The 20956-nt window shown below is 35.2% G+C and overlaps 1 protein-coding gene across 15 annotated transcripts in view; it reads left to right on the forward strand.

Annotated features, from left to right (window-relative positions):
- The window catches only part of Setdb2 (SET domain bifurcated histone lysine methyltransferase 2), a 46468-nt gene that overhangs the window by 3476 nt on the left and 22036 nt on the right, over window positions 1–20956 (forward strand). For 7 of the 15 annotated variants that reach the window (XR_015445905.1, XR_015445904.1, XM_087197427.1 and 4 more), the window contains exons 2-6: window positions 3607–3947; window positions 9123–9248; window positions 10775–10840; window positions 15274–15370; window positions 16678–16827. Coding sequence is in view for 12 of the 15 variants with exons in the window: in XM_087197427.1 (XP_087053553.1) it covers window positions 3911–3947; window positions 9123–9248; window positions 10775–10840; window positions 15274–15370; window positions 16678–16827 (476 nt within the window). In the remaining 3 variants the exon portion in view is untranslated. The remainder of the gene's footprint in view (window positions 1–3606; window positions 3948–9122; window positions 9249–10774; window positions 10841–15273; window positions 15371–16677; window positions 16828–20956) is intronic. The other 8 variants (XR_015445906.1, XM_087197434.1, XM_087197431.1 and 5 more) reach the window with 3 other exon arrangements.

Consider the following 20956-nt stretch of genomic DNA (forward strand, 5'->3'; position numbering starts at 1 on the left):
ATCTAGGCATTGCTATAAAACTGTTTGAACCTTAAAATGTTTAAAAATCTCTTATCTTTCATTTCTTACTTTGTTGATCTTTTCCAAGTTTCTTTCTTGTTTTTCTTCCAGTACTGAGGATTGAATCCAGGGCCCCAGCACCACCACTATTTCCCCTGCTACATACATTGTCCAGGATGGACTTGAACTTTGGATCCTCCTGCCTCAGCTTCCCAAAGTGCTTGAATTATAGGCATGTGCTTGGGCCCCCAGCTGTTTTTCTCAACCTCTTAACTGAATGGATAAATGAATAATTTCAATTTTCTCATTTTTTAATTAATAAAAAATCAGTTAAGGCTTAAATATTTCTGTGCTTGCTACATTGGCAAAATTCTTCAGGTTTTTTTTTTTTTTTGGTACCAGGGATTGAACTCTGGACCTTGCGCTTGCAAGGCAGGCACACTGCCACTGAGCTAAATCCCCGGCCCCTGTTAAATATTTTTTGATATTTTAATCTCTTTTGACTTTTACATTAAACTCAATATGAATGTTCCCTGTGTTTACTGGTGTGTCCTTTTCCAGATCCCTTCATTTTCAACTTTTCTATGTCATTTTTTATGACTGAGGTGGATCTCTTATTTAAAATTATCATAGCTAGCTTTTGCTTAATGTGAGTTTCCTTTAGTAGGTAAGGTTAACATACCTTTAGTGTAATTATTAACATATATGACCTTCTTCTTGTCATCTTATTTTCCATCCATTTCTTTATGTCTTTTATATCTAAAGCATAACTTTCATTTCTCTTTTCATTTGAGGTTAACCCCAAGTTTTATTTGTTCTGGTTTTTGTTGTTTTGTTTTTTGAGACAGGTTTTGCTGTGTAGTTCAGTCTGGCCTTGAACTCACTATGAAGTCCAGGCTGGCCTGGAACTCATGGAGATAGATACTCCTTCCTCAGCCTCCCAAGTGTTGAGATTACAGGTGTGCACCACCTCGCATGGCTGTTTTCTTTTAGTAGATTACATTTACATTTTCAACACAATTCTTAAATTTATATTTTCCTAACAAACTTTAAACTTAACCAGTATTGATATCCTCCTGATGAGGGGAAACCTAGCATTTTTCAGTTTTGGTGTTTGTGGTGGTACTGGGGATTGAACCCAAGGCTTTCACACTGAGCTATATCCCCAGCCTTTAAAAATTTTTTTTTTTAATTTTGAGACAAGGTCACTATACATCTTTAAATTGCCTATGCTGGGCTTGAATTTGTAATCCTCCTGCCTCAGCCTCCTAGTATTAAATTAGAAATTATTATAAGGCAGTTAGATAAAGCTGAGCTCTCAGCATGGAAAAACAATTGAGGAACATTCACTGGTTAGCATTATAAAAAGAAAAGAGGTACTACTTCCCCTAGAGATGATTAGCAGTGATTGATATTCTAAATAGACATCAATCTCCTTAGCCCGGTTCCTTTCCAGAAATTATTTGTACAATGCCCTGTTTTCCCATTTGATCCTCATTTAATCATTACCTGGATGACTGTACTTGTAATCTTATTTGTTGATTATGTTTTTGTCTCACCTCATGCCTACCTTGTAATCTTCCACTGGGTCTTATAGTTTTTGTTTTTTTGTTTTGTTTTTTTCTTGGTACCAGAAATAAAACTCAGGACCTTGCACTTGCCAAGCAGGTTTGATGCTACTGAGCTAAATCCCCGATCCTAGTTTGGTCCCACTTTGTACCCTCCTCACCTCCTGGCTTTGCCATATAAAACACCTTTGAAAAGCAGGGTGGGTGGGCAACCCACTTTCAGGTCCCCCTTCTGACAATAAATTTTTCTTACTCTTAGCCTCCATTGTTCCTAGAATTCATTCTTCAACTTTATAGAGAACACGATTTCGGATATCTAGCAGATTGGGAGTTGTAATATTTCCTTTGTGTGGATTATTTTTGCTTATTTGGATATCATTTTGGTCCCCCTGTATCACTAGAATGCTGAGATTATAGTACTGTGCCACCACGGCCCTGGTTAATTTTCTTTATGAAGTACTTAACCATATTTCTGTCTGTCTCTGGGTGGCTCTTTGAGTATCTGTAGAAGTCTCATAGGTATCAAAAGATACCTTGGCTGGAAATAGAATCCTGGGTTCATACTTATTTTCCTTTAACATTTTGTATTTGGCGTTTCTGATGAGAAACTACATTACCAGTCTGATACATGTCCCTTTTAGATAATACAGATTTTTCTTGAAGTTTGGAAGACTTATTTTTGGTATTCTGAAGCTTATCACAAATTGTCTAGTGGCATGTATTAATAATTTTATTTGCATGGACTCAGAGGGCTTATGTGTTTTCCAGTTCTGAGAAATTTTTGATTATTATTGCTTCATCTATACAGTATTCTTTTATATTTTCTCTTGTTTCTTTGGTCTGTGTTCTCCAGCAGTTACTCAACTCAGTCTTCCAGGTTACCAGTCTTTCAGGTTATGTGGTTCTTCAGGACAATCCATTATTAAGTCATCTGTTGAATTTATTGCAACAACTCTTATCCAGGATGTTTACTTGGTTATTTTTCAGAATTGTATATTATTTCATGGATGCGGTTTCCTTCTTTAGGTCTTGAAGATATCAAATATAATATTTATTTAAAATTATTTTCAGAATTCTTTATTAATTCTCCTCTTATTAAACTAATCAATCTGGTAAGCATAGCAAGTTTCATTTTCATGCTGTACTTTCTTCAGATGTTCTGAGACTCTTGTACCTTTGTCTCCTTTGTGTGGTTTCCTGCCCATCCTATTTTGTTGTGATTATGGTTGGCATTGCCTTTGTAGCTTTTCATCTGCTTAAATTCCCGAGTCACAGACTTTGTACATTGGGTATTTTTGTGTTTAGCATGACCATATTATATTTTAAGTCTTCTAATATTTTTTATGGATTGGTGAGAAATAGTAGAACTTACTAGATGGTGACTCATATCTAAATCTTTAATGTGTGGATTTTTGACCGAAGTATATTATGTAGGCATTTAGTCATAAAAAATATTAATGAGGGCCGAGGATGAAGCTCAGTGGCGCTGCACCTGCCTGCCAAGCACAAGGTCCTGAGTTCAATCTCCTGTACTGGAAAAAAAAAATATTAATGAGGGAAAGTGCAGAATGTTATTGGTGAAAGAGTATGAAAATTTATATTCACTAAAATTCAAATTTTGTTTTGAAATTATATACTGAAAGAATAATAATTGCTAGCATTTGTTGACTCCCTCACATCTATCAGGCATTATTCTAAATAGGTAAGTCTTATTCTCACCAGAACTTATGAGGCAGCATTATTATCTCCATTTAAAAGGTTTTAAAGTATTTATAAGATAGGAATTATTTAACTGTTGATTGATATAGTAAAAGTGTTAATTAACAAATATGTTAAATATGGGTGACAGAATTAGGAGTAATTCTTAACCTCAGTAATTTTTCTAATTTTGATATTTTACATATTTTTCCAGTTAATTTGGAATTTTATTATGATTCATGCTATTTTAAAAGATAGAGCTGTTGTTATAACAATATCTTTTTCCCTTTATGTTTTGTGCTTTACAAATATGCACCATTCTTTATTGTTTTTCTTACAGGATGTCTCATGCATTTGTGGACCAAAAGATGGAGTTGGTTTTACTCTTTAATAGTGTGATATTGCTATAAATACTCACTTGATGAAGATGCATCAGCCAGACTTGTTGGGACTGCTAGTCATCTGTGAAACCTTTTTCAACTACGGTTTCTAAGTATCAAAGAATATTGTGTTTAAAATGGCACAATGATTTATTTTGTCTGAGGATTGCACCTTTTGTAGGCAACAGTTGGATTCCAGTTACACTCTTATCAGAGTAATTAATATCATTCAATCTTGATAAACTTAATTTTGAAGAATTTTATATGTATAAACAGCACCAAAAGATGGGAGAAAAAAATGGTAGGTTGAAGAACACATTATTAAATTTTATGTTTAAAATTTATAGACAAGTTGAACTGTGGAATTTCTAAAGTTTTTCTTTTTAAGTGACTTTTCTGAATTAGAGGGAATAAAGTTCCAACTTTGACTGTCTTTATAGTTAATTGATAATTACTAATGTTAAATAAGAGCTCTGATGTACTTTTAAATGTTTTTAATGGTACTGGGGATTGAACGCAGGGCCTTTACAGGCCCTTTTTATTTTGAGATAGCATCTCACTAAATTGCCTAGGTACTGAATTGTACCTCTGTACCCAACTTCTAAAGTACATTTTTTAAAAACAGACTACTTTTTTTTTTTACCAGGGATCGAACTTGGGACCTTGCGCTTACAAGGCAGGCGGTGGAACCACTGAGCCAAATCCCCTGCCCAAAAATAGACTACATTTAAGGGAAAAACATGTTCTTTATTTTTTATTTATTTACTTTTTGGTACCAGGGATCAAACTCATGACCTTGGGCTTGGGAGGCAGTCATGGTCCCACTGAGCTAAATCCCCGTCCCTTAAAATTTTATAGTAAAAGGATAGTTCAGAGAGTCACCATATGCCCAGCACCCAGCTTCACCTGTGATTAACATCTTACATTTAGATGGTTCATGTTAAATTAACAAACCCATAATGATACATTATTAACTAGCATCTATAGTTTATTAGGGTTTATATAATATTTTACTCCATTCCAGGATTCTATCCAGGATATTACATTTACTTTTCATGTTTCTTTAGACTCCTTGTGGCTGTGATAGCCTCTTAGACTCTTACTGATGTGGTGGGATTTTGTATCAAGGTATTTTGTAAGCTACCCCTCTACTGGAATTACAGTGTGATTTTTCTCATGATTAAACTGGGGTTATGAGTTTTGAGGAGTAAGGTCACAGAGGTAAAATGCCATTTCCATCACATCATATCAAGGGTTCCTGCTGTGAACATAATTTCTCTCTGTTGATCCTAAGCTTTATCACCTGGCCATATATATATATATATATATATATATATATATATATATTTTTTTAAATTTTAGGTTATAATTCCGTGTGTGCTTATAGTACACAAATAAGATCAGGAACAAAAAACAAATTCTTTTGTGTGGGGGGGGACTGAGGCTCACCTCAGGGCCTCTCCCACTGGGTCTACTACTGAGCTACATCCCCAGCTTATGGCACTAAAATTCTTTACATTGTAATAATCATCTCTATGGGCTAAGCAGATAATGAAAGTCACCCCAGGGATCAAACTCAAGACCTTGTGCTTGCGAGGCAGGTGCAGTGCCACTGAGCTAAATCCCAGCCCTCTTTGTTTTTTAACAGTATTGGAGATTGAACCCAGGGCTTTCACATTGAGCTACATTTTTGGCCCTTTTTATTTTGAGACAGGGTCTATACAAATCTGTAAGTTACCCAGGCTGGGCTCAGACTTGTGATCCTTCTGCCTCAGCCTCCCAAAGTGCTAAGATTAAAAGTGATACTTGTATCACCCAGTGACAAGTTGTCTCTTCTTGAAGAACAAATGTAAAACCTAGCAGTCTGAAATAATAATGATTTTACAAGAAATGACATGCTTAGTTTCATTCTTTTATTGTACAAGCAGATAGTTTTGATACTTTGGTTGATTAACTTTGCTTTCTTAATTTTTTGTTGGCGGGAGGCTGGCAAACCCAAGGCCTTGTGCATGCTCAGTAGGCACTCTGCCACTGAGCTATAGCCCTGGCCTCTCTTTTTAAAAATTATATTGCCATTGTCATTTTATTAATTGGTTCTAAGATTAAGCAGTTAGTTTGTTGGGGTTTTTTGGTGTTGTTTGGGGGGGGCGGTTCTTTTGTGTTTTGGGTTGTTTTTTTTGTATATTGTTTTTGTTTTTTGAGACAGGGTCTCCGTGCACAGTTCAGGCTGGCCTTGAACTCACTGTGTAACCCAGGCTGACCTTGAAGTTGGAATCATCTTCCTGCCACAGTCTCTGCAGTGCTGGGATTGCAGATATGCGCCAGCACACCCAGCCTGTTTTATTTCTTATGAAAATAAGTAATAGTATATACAGGCATTTCTAAGATAGTTTTAATTAACAGTCACAAAAAAGAATTAGTGAGGCTCAGTTGCCATGTTTTAGCATCACTACTGCTTTCTCCAGGCAGCATAGTGTTATAGTACAAGTCTAGAATTTGTGTTTTGTGTTTATGATGCTGAGGATGGAACCCAGGCCCTCCTACCACTGACCTAAACCCCAACCCAATTAGTTAATTTTTAATCAACATAAAAATTGTATGTATTTGTGCCAAACTTGTTGTTGCATGCTGTTAGTCCCAGCATTTGGGAGGCTCAGGCAGGAGGATTGACAGAAGTTCAAGGCCAGCCTGGACTACATAGTGAGTTCAAGGCCAGCATGAACTACACAGCAAGACCTTGTATCAAAAATATGTTTTTGTGGGGCCCAGGGATTTAGCTCAGTGATTTCGTCGCCTGCTGCGCAAGTGCAAGTACCCGAGTTCGATCCCCAGTACCAAAAAAAAAAAAAAAAAGTTTTTTGTGGGGCCAGGGATTTAGCTCAGTGGTTGCGCCGCCTGCCTCACAAGCACAAGGTCCCGAGTTTGATCCCCAGTGCCAAAAAAATATACAGTATATTATCTATAGTCACCTACTGTGCAATAGAACACCATAACTGTAAGAATATATTCACCAACCTTTCCTCATCCCTTCCTCCTCCCTGTTCTCCCTAACCTCTGGTAACCAGTATTTTACTGTCAGCTTCTTTGAGATCAGTATTTTCAGATTCCACATGAGTGAGATCATGCAGTACTGTCTTTCTGTGCTGGCTTATTTCACTTACCATAATATCCTACTTATACTCATATAGTGTCACAAATGACAGAATTCCAACCTTTTTATGCCTAAATAGTATTCTCTGTGTATGTATGTATAAAGTCTTTCCTTCCTCCTTTCCTTTTTTCCATATCTCCCTCCTTCCTTCCCCCCTTGAATTCTCTCACCTGTCCCTCTATTTTGTACATTAAATATCACTATCTGTATGGTTTCCTGAGACAGAAAAATGGAAATCATTCTTAACTTCTCCCACCACCATCTGAGTGTATTTTTGTTTTTTACCTGCAGTACTGGCAGTTGAACCTAGGGCTTTTGTAATGAGCTGTATCACCAGGCATTATTATTATTGTTACTATATTTGAGACAAGGCCTTACTAAGTTGCCCATGCTGAGCTCAAACTTGTGATCCTCTTGCCTCAGCCTCCAAAAGTGCTAGGATTACAGGCCTGTGTCACCACTTCTGGCACAGAGTGATGTTTCTAAGAAACATATCTAATCACATTATATTTATACTTCTTGAATAGTCTTCCACATAAAAGTTGCTTAGCATGGGCCGGGGATTTAGCTCAGTGGTTCCGCCACCTGCCTCGAAAGTGCAAGGTCCTGAGTTCAATCCCCAGTACCAAAAAAAAAAGTTGCTTGGTGTGGTGCATAAAACCCTTCATGTCATAGCTCTGTCTACCCCTTAAGCACTATTTGTCATCCGTTCCATCCTCTCTGTATTTGTTTCAAATCTTGAAACCTTGTCTGAGCTGTGCTGTGGGGAATTAAAAGTAGGCTTTGTCTTGGGTAATACACAACAGGCCTGACTGTTAACAGGGAAACATCTCTCCTCCTGAGGCTACTTGGTAGCAGCACTAATTAGGTGGAGAATAGAATCCCTTTGGGAAGATGACTTTCCCAGCATGAATTAAGACTCTGAGGACTAGGCCTCTTTCCTTATGAAGATTTTGCTTCTGTTGCCAAAGTTGGAGGTTTAAGGTTTAATGTTCATCAAGGAAAGTATGTGTTTGTGTATGTGTGTGTGTGTGTTTCTCACAGACAGACCACCAAAAAAGTGTATACACACTTCAGCAGTTTGCTATACTAATGTCTAGAAGCTAATAACCACTACTCTGAGCACCTCTTGTAATTGTAGAGGCCAAAGGTAACTTGTATTAATCTCATGATGTCTCAATAAATTTAGTATTAAAATATTTATACAAGCTTTTTCTCTGATACATACATTTTTGATGGACTCTATATATGTATGTAAATAATATATATATGATGCAGTATATAAGTATATATAATTATATATATATTTAGGTTCTTTTCTCATTAATCCTACCAATCAATTGCTACTCAAGTGACCTTCCTGGGCCAGCACTTTTATCACTAAGCTATATCCTCACCCCTCTCAAGTGACGTTTCTGAAATACAGTACAACTATTATTATGTCTCTTTTTGCTTAAAGCCCTATTAATTTAAAATAATTTTATACATTAATTTTAACATTTTATAAGTTGTATTTGACAGGTATTTCTGTTAGATTTAAACATGGGGTGTGGGATTTGAGTTTTGCTAATTTTAATTGTCTTTCTTGTTTATTTTCAACTTTGAAAGGTTTATTTCCGAGAAAAATTTTAAGGTATTAGCTGTGCATGGTGTTGCTTGTCAAAAAGAAAAGTTAGTTTGATGGGCATCAGAAATATTGGCTCCATTATATAAGTTTACCTATAAAAACTAAACACTATTTGGCAGGTGTGGTAGTAAATACTGATACCAATGAACCCAGCTAGAGATGAGGCTGAGACAGGAGGATCACGAGTTCCCAGGTTGAATCCCTCGTACTAAAAAAGAAAGCAGTATTTTTGGACATTTAGTTATGTCAGTAATCATTGAGATCCTTCATTCTGAAATCATCTACTTCTATATTCAGTGTAGGTTATATCCCTGAAATGTTATCTAGGCATATGCCCCAATACCATTCTGAATTGAAGTTACTTCTCCTTTGTAGTGTAATCGAAGTCTTGTGTGCGATGTTTTGTGATGTTGGGGATGAAACTCAGGCCTTTGTGCATGGTAGCCAAGCACTCCACCCCTGAGCTATATCCCCAAGACTACAATATATATATTTTAGAATAGCAGAAAAAGAGATACTTGAATCATACCCTTTGTAGTTCCTTAGAAGGAAACGTGACTAAAATCTTTTTTCCTCGAGGAAAGTGACAAATTGAATCTTGATTTTGAGAAGTAAGTAGATCCTTCTGTAACATGTGCCTTGGGGAAATTAGTTTGTTTCTATTAAACTCTTAGTTTGTTCATTTATTTTTATTATAGGTGATGCAAAAAGTTTTTGGATGGAGCTAGAGGATAATGGAAAAGTGGACTTCATATTTGAAAAAGTACAAAATGTGCTGCAGTCACTGAAACAAAAGATCAAAGATAGATCTGCCACAAATAAAGGTTTGAAGGAATAAAACACTTTTCAATAAGCTTAATCTTAATTATAACAATACTGTTTTTTATTAAAAGTCAAATAATTTCTTTGTTTTGTAAAAACCTAATATCTTCTTTGTTGTTTTTGTGCTCTGCTTCTGTGTGCTCTGCTTCTGTGAAAATTTGCTTTTACCCTACCATGGACATCTTGTAAAAGTAGATGAATCTAAGTATTTGTGAATAATAGCTACTGATTTTACTTCTTTTTATCTCAGCCTACTATTTTTTTAACCTTTGTGTCTTTGGGAGGGAGGGGAGATGTTGGCCAAAGTAATATCTGCTCATTGTATAGTATTTGGCATATATAAAAAATATTAACAAAGAAAATTACTCATTACCTCATGATTGAGACAACTTGTTTTTTCCTGTACAGAGTCCACCAAAAAATGTATACATCAAGAAAAGAAAAACTTGCATAAATACTTTAATACCTAATTTATTGTTGGGAAATGAGAAGAAAGTGTTCAAATGGGAAGGGGAACAAGGGAGGCGGGAGGGAGAAAGGAAGGAAGCAATAAGAAAAAGTGAAAATAGAAGGAAAAAATGGAAACAAAGCTTTTGTATATAGGGAGGGCTTTGAGGGGGGGAATGGTATAAAATTTATTTGTAAAATAAAATAAATTTATTGAGGCATCATGAGATTAATACAAGTTACCTTTGGCCTCTATAATTAAAGAGATGCTCAAGGTGGTAGCATTAGCTTCCAGACATTTATTACTATAGTGAACTGCTGACATGTGTATACATTTTTTTGGTGGACTCTGTATATAAGCTAAGTGTGCTTATTAGCATGCAGGAGGTCTTGGGTTCAATCATACCAAAAAAATTTTAATGCCCCCAAAATACATACAACTGTATTTTGCCTGCTTTGAACAGAACTTGTTCTATTAGTCTTCTGAATAGGAAACTTATGTCCTACAGAAGATAGTTAAGTCATTCAAGTTTGTTTTTGTTTTTGTTTTTTTGTCTTCAAGCCTGCTTGGTTGCAGGATGTAAGATTTTAATGAGGAATCATCCTTTGGTGTGTCAGGACATACAGTTTTAAAGCAAGATTTTCCCCAAACTATTAATACTTTCTGGTAATATTTCTGTTTTTTGGTTTTTTTTTTTGGTACCGGGGATCGAACTCAGGTCCTTGTGCTTGCGCAGCAGGCGGCGAAACCACTGAGCTAAATCCCCAGCCCAATATTTCTGTTTTTATGACAATCTATTATGTTTTCATTTTTTAAAGTACGATTTTCATTTTAATATTCCTTCCCAGTCTTTCATGAATCAGATAAGTTTGAGTCCAGTCCCACCACTTCTAGCTGGATTACCTAGAATAAACAGCTTCTTTAATATAGATAATCATAAGAACCTCTTAGGAGAGTTGTGAAGATTAAATAAGATAAAGTATATAAATTGTTTAGCATAGTAGCTGGTACTGTGAACAAAGATGATGGTGATATTGATTGCTCTCATTTCTTTTCTTAATTTTATTTTTTTGTTAACAGAATACATCCAAGCAATGATCCTAGTGAATGATGCAACTATAAGTAAAAATTCAACATTGAAAAAGAGTATGTACGTTTCTCACTCCAATCCTAGAGTATTCTGATCCTTCATATGTCACATTAATTAATTGTAATTTGAAAGAAAATGTAAGATCCACATTGCTAAGTTCTATTAGTCAGTTTCCTTTATTAAATGAAATTTTACTCATCCCAAGATTGGTAATGCATGTGTCTTCTTCAGATGAAGAGGGGAAATAGAATTCTAAGATTAAACCACTGTAAACCTGCTTTCTATGAAGAACACTAGTAGAAAGGTATATTCTGTTTTAGGTTAAGTTGGTGGATAATTTTTCATGTCTAGATTTTTCTTTAGACCATTAGTCTTCAAAGCTCTAAACAAACTCAATTTAGAAGGTTCAAAGATGACACACTAAAGAACTGTTTTTCTGTTCACAACACCTCTGACACTAGATGTGTAGGTTTTCCATACCAAGCAATTCTCCAATTTTCTGTGGACACCCTTCATGTTCCAAATTTAGTTTGATTGTGACACTAACTACTTAGTTAATGCAGACTCCACAAGTTAAGGGCTCAGACCCATAATGCTTGCCTCCTGCTTCTGATGCCAGTCACAAACCCTGGGCTTCTGCTATTTCTGAGTTGGCTTCAAATCAGTGGTTCCCACAACACCCTTCTCAGGTTCAATAATTTTACTATAATGGCTCAAAGAACTCAAGGGAATGCATCACTATTAGCAGTTTATTATAAAGAGTATAAATGAACAGCCAGATGAAGAGTAAGGAAGGGCAAAGTCTGGAAGGCCCGTACGTGATAGAGCTTATCTACCTGTAGAGTTTTGGGTGTGTGTCACCCTCCTAGCACAGGGATGCTTTCACTAACCTAAAAGCTCTCTGAACCCCATTATTTAGGAATTTTTTGTGGCGGTCTCATTACATAGTCATGAATGATTGGTCATTCCTGATTGGGTCAATTGCCTGCCCCTTTCCACTTTCTGGAGATGGGGGCAGAGGTGGTTAGGGCTGAAAGTTCTAATCCTGTAATCGTGCTTTGGTCTTTCCCGTGACTAGCCACCATCCCAGGAACCCTGTTCACCAAATTATCACATTAACATACAAAAGACAGACTCTCACCACTCTGTAGATTCCAAGGGCCTTAGAGGTTGTTAAGAGGAACTAGGAAGTAATACCAAGTACTGTAATAGTAGATGTTCCTACTACCTCATCACTTAGGAAATCAGTGTTTTAGGTACTCTGTCTGAAACTGAGGCAGGACAAATATGTATTTCTTGTTATTTGTACCAAGACTGGAAAACTTGAAGTTATTTTATCAGAACCAAAATTCCATAAATCTATCAGAAATTTGCTCCTGTTGAGGCAGTACATTTACCAGATTTTAATGAAAATAGTTGGATATTGGCAAGAGATTTTAGTTGTTTTACTGCTATAATTGGGAGCCTTGCAGCTTTTAAATCTTGAGTCTATTGATCTATTTTAAAGAAACCTTTTGTTTGTAGAAGTATTCTCAATTTCAGTAGCTGCAGTTTCAGAAGAATGCGTTCTTGAAAAAAGTACCCTCTCTTTCATAGCATCCTTCAGTAACATTTGGAATTGTAGGGGGTGAAATCTTTATCTTAGTGGCTAGGGTTGGGGGTCTGTGAATTAAACTGACAAAAGACAAATTACTAGTAGAAAAGGCATACAAGTTTATTAACTTTTAATTTTATGTGCACAGGAGAATCACATAAAGAAGGGAATACCCAAAGCAGTGATGAGATTTGCAGGCTTATTATACCATCCTAATAGGGGAAAGGGAGGAGCAGAGGGGACTTGTGGAAGAACAGATGACTTTTTAGAAGGTGTTGGGGAGAAGAGGCAGTTAGGGGAACACAGATGACTTTTGAAAGCTAAATTGGTCCTGATGTGAGGAATGATAGTTTGTGACAACATCTGGATATGGTACCAACTTCCTCTGCTCGCCTGTGAGGAGTCAGTTTTCCCTGTTCAGAACTCCTAGAGAAGAGGATTTATGACAGTTAAGTTTGGGATTTTTTGTATGTTTTGTGCTTTGCATTTTGTTTCTGAGGATCTGTTTTTAGATAGTTAAGAGTTCAAAGGAAGTCTTTTCCTGCATTTGTTGAGTCTTATATATTTTAGCTAAAAAAAAAAAATCCTTATTCTACTGTGACACATCTGGACTCCTTCAGAACCAACACACCTTAAAGAGATTATATTAGTTTTCCCAGACAGAGGCTTTTAAATGCAAGTAATGGTAATAAGGAACTAATTCTAAGCAACATTTTTCTCTCTGAAACAATTTATTTACCACTAAAAGTATATGTGCCGCCAAAGTGAGCACATTTACCACTAAAGTAAATTGGGGTTTTGTTTTGGGACTTTTAAAGTAATAATTTCATTAATAGAAATGCTAAATATTATTTTTTATATAGTTCATCTGAAATTAACACAGTTATCAAAAGGATATCTATTTGCCAGTTTTTAAGTTACTAGGGGAGAACTACATAATTGACATTGTGTTAGCAAGTATAAAGATTAAAAACTTGTGGTAATAAGCTCTCATGCTAGCATTTATTTTAAAAAGAATACTAAGACTGAGAGAAACAAATGGATTTGGTATAAAGTCAGAACAAGCCCTCTGGGATCCAGTCTGCATTTCCCAGACTCATCAAACTGCTGACGACCTTTCTTTTATTCTCTTAGTTATAACTGTAAATACTTGCTGTGTCCCCATGCAAGATTGGATACTTTTTTCTTGACAGCAATTATTTCTCTATCTTGTAATTTTAAATATCCATGTTTTTCCATAAACCTTATTTCCAACTCTGTTTATGTACATTTGTTTTTCTCATATTCGCTAATATAGATTGATGACTCTGCCAAAGAAATTACCTGGGTAAAATCAGAAATTCTTAATTATATAATTTATTATAATTATTATAGTTTCTTCAACCATAAGATTTTAAACTTTACTTAGGTAATTAAGGGGGAATATTTGTTTTCCAGTGAGCCAAGTAGCCTTGGGTTATTAATTTTAAATGTTCTTTATTAAACTTTTATTGCTGTTTTTAGGAAAACTAAAGCACTTTGCTTCACCAAACTTAACTCAGGCTTCTGAACCTTCTTGGTCCTTCCAAGTACTTCCTTGAAAAATCCAATTTTAGCAAGAACCTTTTACCCCCAATATCCGATCAGAATCTGATTGGGTTCCTCACCCCACCCCCATCTTCCTGGTGATTGTCTGATTACTCTCTATAGCAAAAATCCTGTTAGGCTGGTTAGCTAGAATCCCTTGTATCCTTTATATTTCCTCCTAGCCATTTTTCAACCATTAACCACCACCCTACCCTGCTCTTTGACTATAAATTCCCATTGGCTTGTAACTATTTCAGATTTGAGTCCAGTCTCTCCATCACTGGAATATCTCCTTGCAATGTTCTGTATACCTATCGCAGGGGAGCTGAATAAAGTCTGCTTTACATGTTTCAATAGCTATCATTGAAAATTTTTTCTTTAACAACAATAGTCTAAGGCAGGATAAGAATCCCTTTTTTCCTTAAAGTCCATTGGTGCACATTAAGAAAAGTTTTTAAGCCAAACGGAATATTCCTTTAACCCATAATTTTTTCCTAAAATATACCACTTTATTTCTATGTTATAGATATGTTAGAGGGAAGAATAGTTGAGGGCCGGGGATTTAGCTCAGGGGTTCCGCCACCTCCTCAGAAGCACAAAGTCCTGAGTTTGATCCCTGGTATCAAAAAAAGAAAAAAAGAGTTGAGGTACAGTATACAAACCAGAAAAAAGTAGAATGCATGCCTAGCATGGTTTTATATACCAATCATTGTAAAAAAGAATGAGGAGAAGAGGGGATTAATGGAAGAAAATTATGTGTAAAACGATAATATGAAGAAATAGGAAACGATAAATAGATCAAAACAAGTAACCAAATAGCAAGTTCTTCCTCCCAAAATGGAAGGTTATAGAACAAAGAGCAAACAAAAGATACATACACTTTGTATTTTCTTATCTTGTATAAGCCTTAAAAAACAATGTTTCTTTTCTGAAAAATATAAGCAGAAAGAGGAGCCCAGGGATTTAGCTCAGTGGCACCGCGCCTGCCTCACAAGCACAAGGTCCTGAGTTCTTTCCCTGGTACCAAAAAACAAAGGAAGGAGGGATACTTGTTCATGTTAAGGTTGGTTAAAATTTAGATTACATTCAGGCCAAACTACAGATTTCATTTTCAAAATCTCTTCTAAGCATTTTAATTTATCCTATTTATTATTAAAGCTTTTGAAAATACACAATCTTTTGGCTGTATATTGAAATCTTAATATGCTTGCAAATTTTAGGGTTCCATATGGGCAGAATATCTAGTCGTGAAGATAGTATCTGGATATTTTAGTGAGTGGTGTTTAACTTGGTATATTTGTTACTGACGTGTGTATTTTTTTCATGTAGATCATACATCTGTGACGCAGAGTGAACAGGAAAACAAGTCAAATGAATTTCCTTCTACATCATACAAAGACTTCTTTCCAAAAGACTGTACATTTCTGTATGTATACATATATTTATGTTAATGCTTTTGCTCAGAGATTATCTTTCAAAATCATTTGACATTAGATAAAATATATAAAAAGATTTTTCCATTAAAGCTTTATAAGTTGTAAAGTTTAGTATTTTTATCAGATAAAGGTCCATGAATCCCTTAATAGATTATAACTAGATAAGTAAGAACTTAATTTGTTTTACAATTTTCGCCACATTTGTGTTTGTGTGGGGAAGATGGACATGGTCATGTTTGTCACCTGATGCAGAATTTGCAAATGGAAGCAAAATTTTTTTTTTTTTTTTTTTTTTTTTTGGTACCAGGGATCGAACTCGGGTCCTTGCACTTGTGCAGCAGGCGGCGAAACCACTGAGCTAAATCCCCGGCCCTGGAAGCAAAATTTTGCCAAACACTTTTGTTTGCAAACAAAAGCTTTTGTGAACCGTGATATTACTGTATTTAGCTTAAGATATGTCTGCATATCATTTGTACAGTGAAATCTATCAAGTTGATTTCTTTAAAAATTGCAAGAGTATAAAAAGGTGTTGTAAGTATCTTTCAGTATTTGTTTTTTAAAATGCATAATAGCTCTCAAGTAGTAGAAAGTTTATAGGAATAAACTAAATTTTTCTGGCTTCCCTTTCACCATTTACCTCTAATTTCATTACACATTCCTCAGCATAGAGGAGTATTGTACAAAAGCAAATCTGACCTTCTGACACTTTGTCTTTGTTTATTTTTAGTAGGTAAAGTCTGCACCAAAACCTTCAACTACTAATTAAAGGAAAATTTCTTGAAAGTCTTAACCAAAGCCAAGAAGATAGTTCTAAAAAACAAAACAGCATCTTTAGAAGTAATGTTAAGTTGTTGCTTTAATTTTATTTTTCCTTTCAACTAAGTATTAAAATGACTCTAAAAATTCTTGAAATAAGGGAGTTATAAAAGTGTGAACTAATCTGTAATCCCAGCACTTTGAGATTTGAGAGGCTGATGCAGGGGGATCATACATTTGACCCTCCCTTGATTGCCCATTTCAGTAGTTCATAAACAGTTTTTTTTCCTAGAAATTATGACCACTTTCAAATGTACAGCATAAATTTTTTTGTACAGATGAAACTATTCGAACTCACTAAAATATAAGATTCTTTTTCAAATAAATTTCTACTCAATAAGCTCTCCCCTATCTTGTTTAGACAACTGTGTTTTAAACCTAAATATAAGCATCTCTTTTTGGTTTAAGTTCATTATATGGCTTATCAGGGTCTTTTTGACTTTACAGATTTCTTACGTGTGATGTTTTCTGTCTTTTCTAGCTTATCATCCTGTACAATAAGCTCCCTAATTTTTTTTAGTTTTTGTTCTGTTTTTTGGGTTTTGGTCGTACTGGGAATTGAACCCAGAGGCATCACTTGCTGTTCAGTAAGCAGCTCTACCACTGAGCTACATCCTCAGCCTGTTTTAAGGTAGGGTTTTGCAAAGTTATCCAAGGTAGCCTTGATTCTGCCTGCCTTAGCCTCCTAGATAACTGAGATTACAGATGTGCAACATCATGCCTAGCAAGATTGCTAGCCTTTATTTTCACTGAAAACAATATTGAATGGGGCATGATCAAAGACAGACTAACTACACCAGAGACCTCTTCTCATTATGCTTCAGACAGAATTGTTTCACCAACTATAAATTTATTTTCCTCTGGTTTTGTCCCACTTACATTTTCTTTTACAAGGCTGTCATTAGAAATCTATTGTAGTGTTCCATAACCTTATTAAACTTTATCAAAAAGGAAAATTCTCTTAATTTGGACTTTATTCACCATCTAGTATTGGCTTTTTAAATTCTAAGTCTTATGTTTGATGCTCTTTTTTAGAAACATTGAAGAGATCAATAGCTTTGAGTATTCTAAAATTCATGTCCACTTTTCAGAGTGAGCTACATTAATATTTCATGTTCCCTTTCCTCAAAAGCAAAAAAGGAACCCAAAGAAAACATAGCTGAAATGGAGGAAATTGAATAATGATATATGGAGAAAAGAATGGCACAGAATCTGATTTGAAATATAATTTGGTTAAGTCAAGTTGAAAAGGAGAATGAGACATTTGGTTTGCTATTTTACACACAGTACTACTAACTTGAAAGTGAGTAACCTACATCAAAACAAAGAACAATCCCAGGGGAGCCTAAGAGAATTTATTACAGTGAATTCTGAATGAAACAAAAAAATGGTAGATCTCAGACAAACAGAAGTGCTCAGAGTTCACTGTGTACTATAATACTTTATAAGAAAAAAAAAAAGGAAGTTGGCACCTAATAATAGGGAATAAGTAGTTTCAGGTACTGACTTTAAAAAATAAGGAAATACTGGATACTAAAATAAGTGAAAGAATAAAAGTAATTACTAAAATGGACTGGGCTAAGATAGGAATTAAACGGAAAAGTAGAACAAAAGATAGATTACAGAATCTGTTTCCTTTTGTAGTTTTTTAAGTTTACATAAAAATATATGTACTTTCTTATTTCACTCAGCATTGGTTTTTTAAGTCCAATTATTTTGCTCTGTTTAGAACTGTTACGTTTCATTTAACTCTAGTTTGATTTTCTATAATGTGAAAATACATTTTATTTATCTGTCCCTTTATGGATGGATATCTAGATGGTTTCAACTTTTTTTTTTAAAAAAAGGGCTCATTATGAAAGTCACCTCTTAAGGAGGTTAACATGTTCTCAAAGGGACTGTAATTCATATATCTCGCTGCCAGGCAGCTCTCATTTGAATTGAATTGATTGTTAAATGGCTTGTCCATGCATGACTGTCTGTCAAGAAGCTTGTCTCAGGGGGCCTTTGATTACAGTAATGCAGAGGTGTTGATTTAGCAGACTAGATGTCATCATATTACAGTTCTTTAAGGAAAACATTAAAATGATATAAAAAATTATACAGCTAATTTGTGGTGGAGCAGTTGTAAATGCATATTATATAGACTAACAATGGGGAACTTGTAAGATTTCCATGTTAAAATTTAGAGAATTAATTATTGATAGACTATTCATGAATATAAATTTCTTTTAATTAAATGTTTATGATAATTTTTAATTTGTATGAATTATTAATATTTGGACAGTAATCAAATTCAAACAACTAGATTCAGCCCATTTATAGACTTTTTATTAATTTTATTAGTAAAAAGACTGATAAAAGAGATTAGATTTGTTTATATCACCAGTGGTTCAAGCCAGCAGGAATGTGTTAAAAGGTCAGTAAGAGTATCCAAAATGTAAAAGAAAAGGGCCAGTGAATGAAAAAATTAAGAGCACTGAATAATTAATGTTCTTTAAAAAGAAGCTACTAATAGAAAATCATTATCTCCAATTAATACTAAAGAAATATTTTCAGGGTTATCCTGAAAACATAAGAAATTCAGATATGGTAATATCAGAGCCAGTACCATAAAACAAAACACAAACCAACAAAAAACACAAGATATGACTAAGTCAACAGTAAAGGGTAAAAGAAAACAGTCATTCAAAAATGATCTGGCCAGGTACAGTCCCTCACCCCTGTAATTCCAACACTCAGGAGGTTGAAGCAGAAGGATTACCATGATTTTGAGGCCAGCCTGGGGTAGTGAGTTCAAGGCCAACCTGAACTACATAGCAAGTCTCTGTTTCCAAAAACAAAAAAAAATGATCTGAACAACTGGATATCAACTGCAAGTTTTAAATTAGATCTTCATGGTACATCAAAATAAATTCTGGAACTCCCAGACCACAGAAAAACTAACTATATCATTAAAACCCTAAAAAGCCAGAACAATAATAAAGGTTACATGTATTTTCATTTGTTTCCATAGCATGTATCATAGTTTTATTCATAATGTTATTTACACTTTATCATGAATAGTTCAGTACCTAAAATATAACCTCCTTAAGGTCATGGAACTTTCATTATCATTTCCATTGTACCTAGCATGTTAGTAGCACTCAAGTAATCTTTAATGGACTGGAGATATACCTCACTGATAGCAAGCAGAATGGCTGGGTTCAATCTCAAGGACTCCAAAAATGTCTTTCATAAATGAAATGAATGAACAAGCCCTCAGTAGATAAACTGAAAAGTATATGAATAGACAATTCTCTGAAGGAAAAAAAGACTAATAAATATGAAATTGTGTTCAAACTCCCTACTTAAAGAAAAACATTTTAAGAAATAAAATAGTATTTTATTTATTTTTTGGTACTGGGGATTGAACTCAGGACCTTGTCCTTTCGAGGCAAGTGCAGTGCCACTGTGCTAAATCCCCAGCCCTAAAACAGTATTTTTAATGTATCAAAGTGGTTTCAGATAATATTGAGACTCACATTTACAATTGCTCATGAAAGTGTAAATCAGTCTAGCCTTTTTTTTTTTGGTACCGGAGATCGAACTCGGGACCTTGCACTTGCAAGGCAGGCACCGAGTCTAGCCTTTTTAGAAGGGGAATTTGGGAAGCAGTGTTGATTAAAATGTGTATACTACCCAGGTGTGGTGGTGCATGCCTGTAATCCCAGCACTAGGGAGACTGAGGCAGGAGGATCACGTTGAGGTTGAGGCCAGCCTGGGCTACGCAGTATGTTCAAGACCAGCCTGCGCTACAAAGTGAGACTGTATCAAAAAAAAACCCAAACTAAAATAAAATGTGTATACTTCCTAACACTATGATTGTGACCACTACTTGTGAATTCTTACTAAATGGAGTCATGGCTCCCAGAGCAATGTCTGAGTCCAGATCTGGCATCTGTTATAACAAAAAGCTATCAAACCTAGATAAAGGAACAAATTTGAAGGAGCTCCCACTGGCCAAAATTTGTACAATTAGAACCTCAAAATGAATAGTGTTGGGGCCGGGGATTTAGCTCAGTGTTTCCATTCCACCGCCTGCCTCACAAAAACAAGGTCCTGAGTTTGATCCTTGGGACCCAAAAAAAAGAATAGTGACTTTAAGTACATTTAATATATAAAAATTCATTCATTTTTTATAACAATAGCTGTTTAAGCATAGTCACTTTGAGGTGGGTATAGCAGCATTTAGCTAGAAGGCCCAACTACTCTGGAGGCTGAGGCAGAGGATCGCATGTCCAAACCCAGCCTAGGCAACACAGGGAGACCCTGTCTCAAAAAAAAAAAGGGTTGGGATATATAGTAGTTTAGTGCTCCCTGGGTTCAGTTACACACACACACACACACACACACACACACACACGTCTGACTGTTTTTAGTATGTAGCACATTATTATGAATACTGATAGAGTACATATAAGACATTTATAGCACTTCCTATATTAACTGTTATGTCAGGATTCTCCAAGAGTTAAATGAGGAAAATTCCTTTATAAAAAAATTTGCAGGCTAGAAAATTCAATAAAAAATGAATCAGAAAATTTTATTTTTGAAACTTCTATTTCCTTATACTCCATCCACCCACCTCCAATGGTGGCCTTAGGACTGTGCTCCCAAACTGATAAAAACAGGCATTTTCTCTTGTTGTAAATATTCATTTTATAGAGGAGCAATACTCATAAAATGCAATACAGTGTTGCAGCGTTGTTAAATTGCTG

This window comes from Heterocephalus glaber, unplaced genomic scaffold, assembly GCF_053883595.1.
Source record: "Heterocephalus glaber isolate CG9 unplaced genomic scaffold, H.glaber_assembly_v1.0 deba00001666, whole genome shotgun sequence".
NCBI lineage: Eukaryota > Metazoa > Chordata > Mammalia > Rodentia > Bathyergidae > Heterocephalus > Heterocephalus glaber.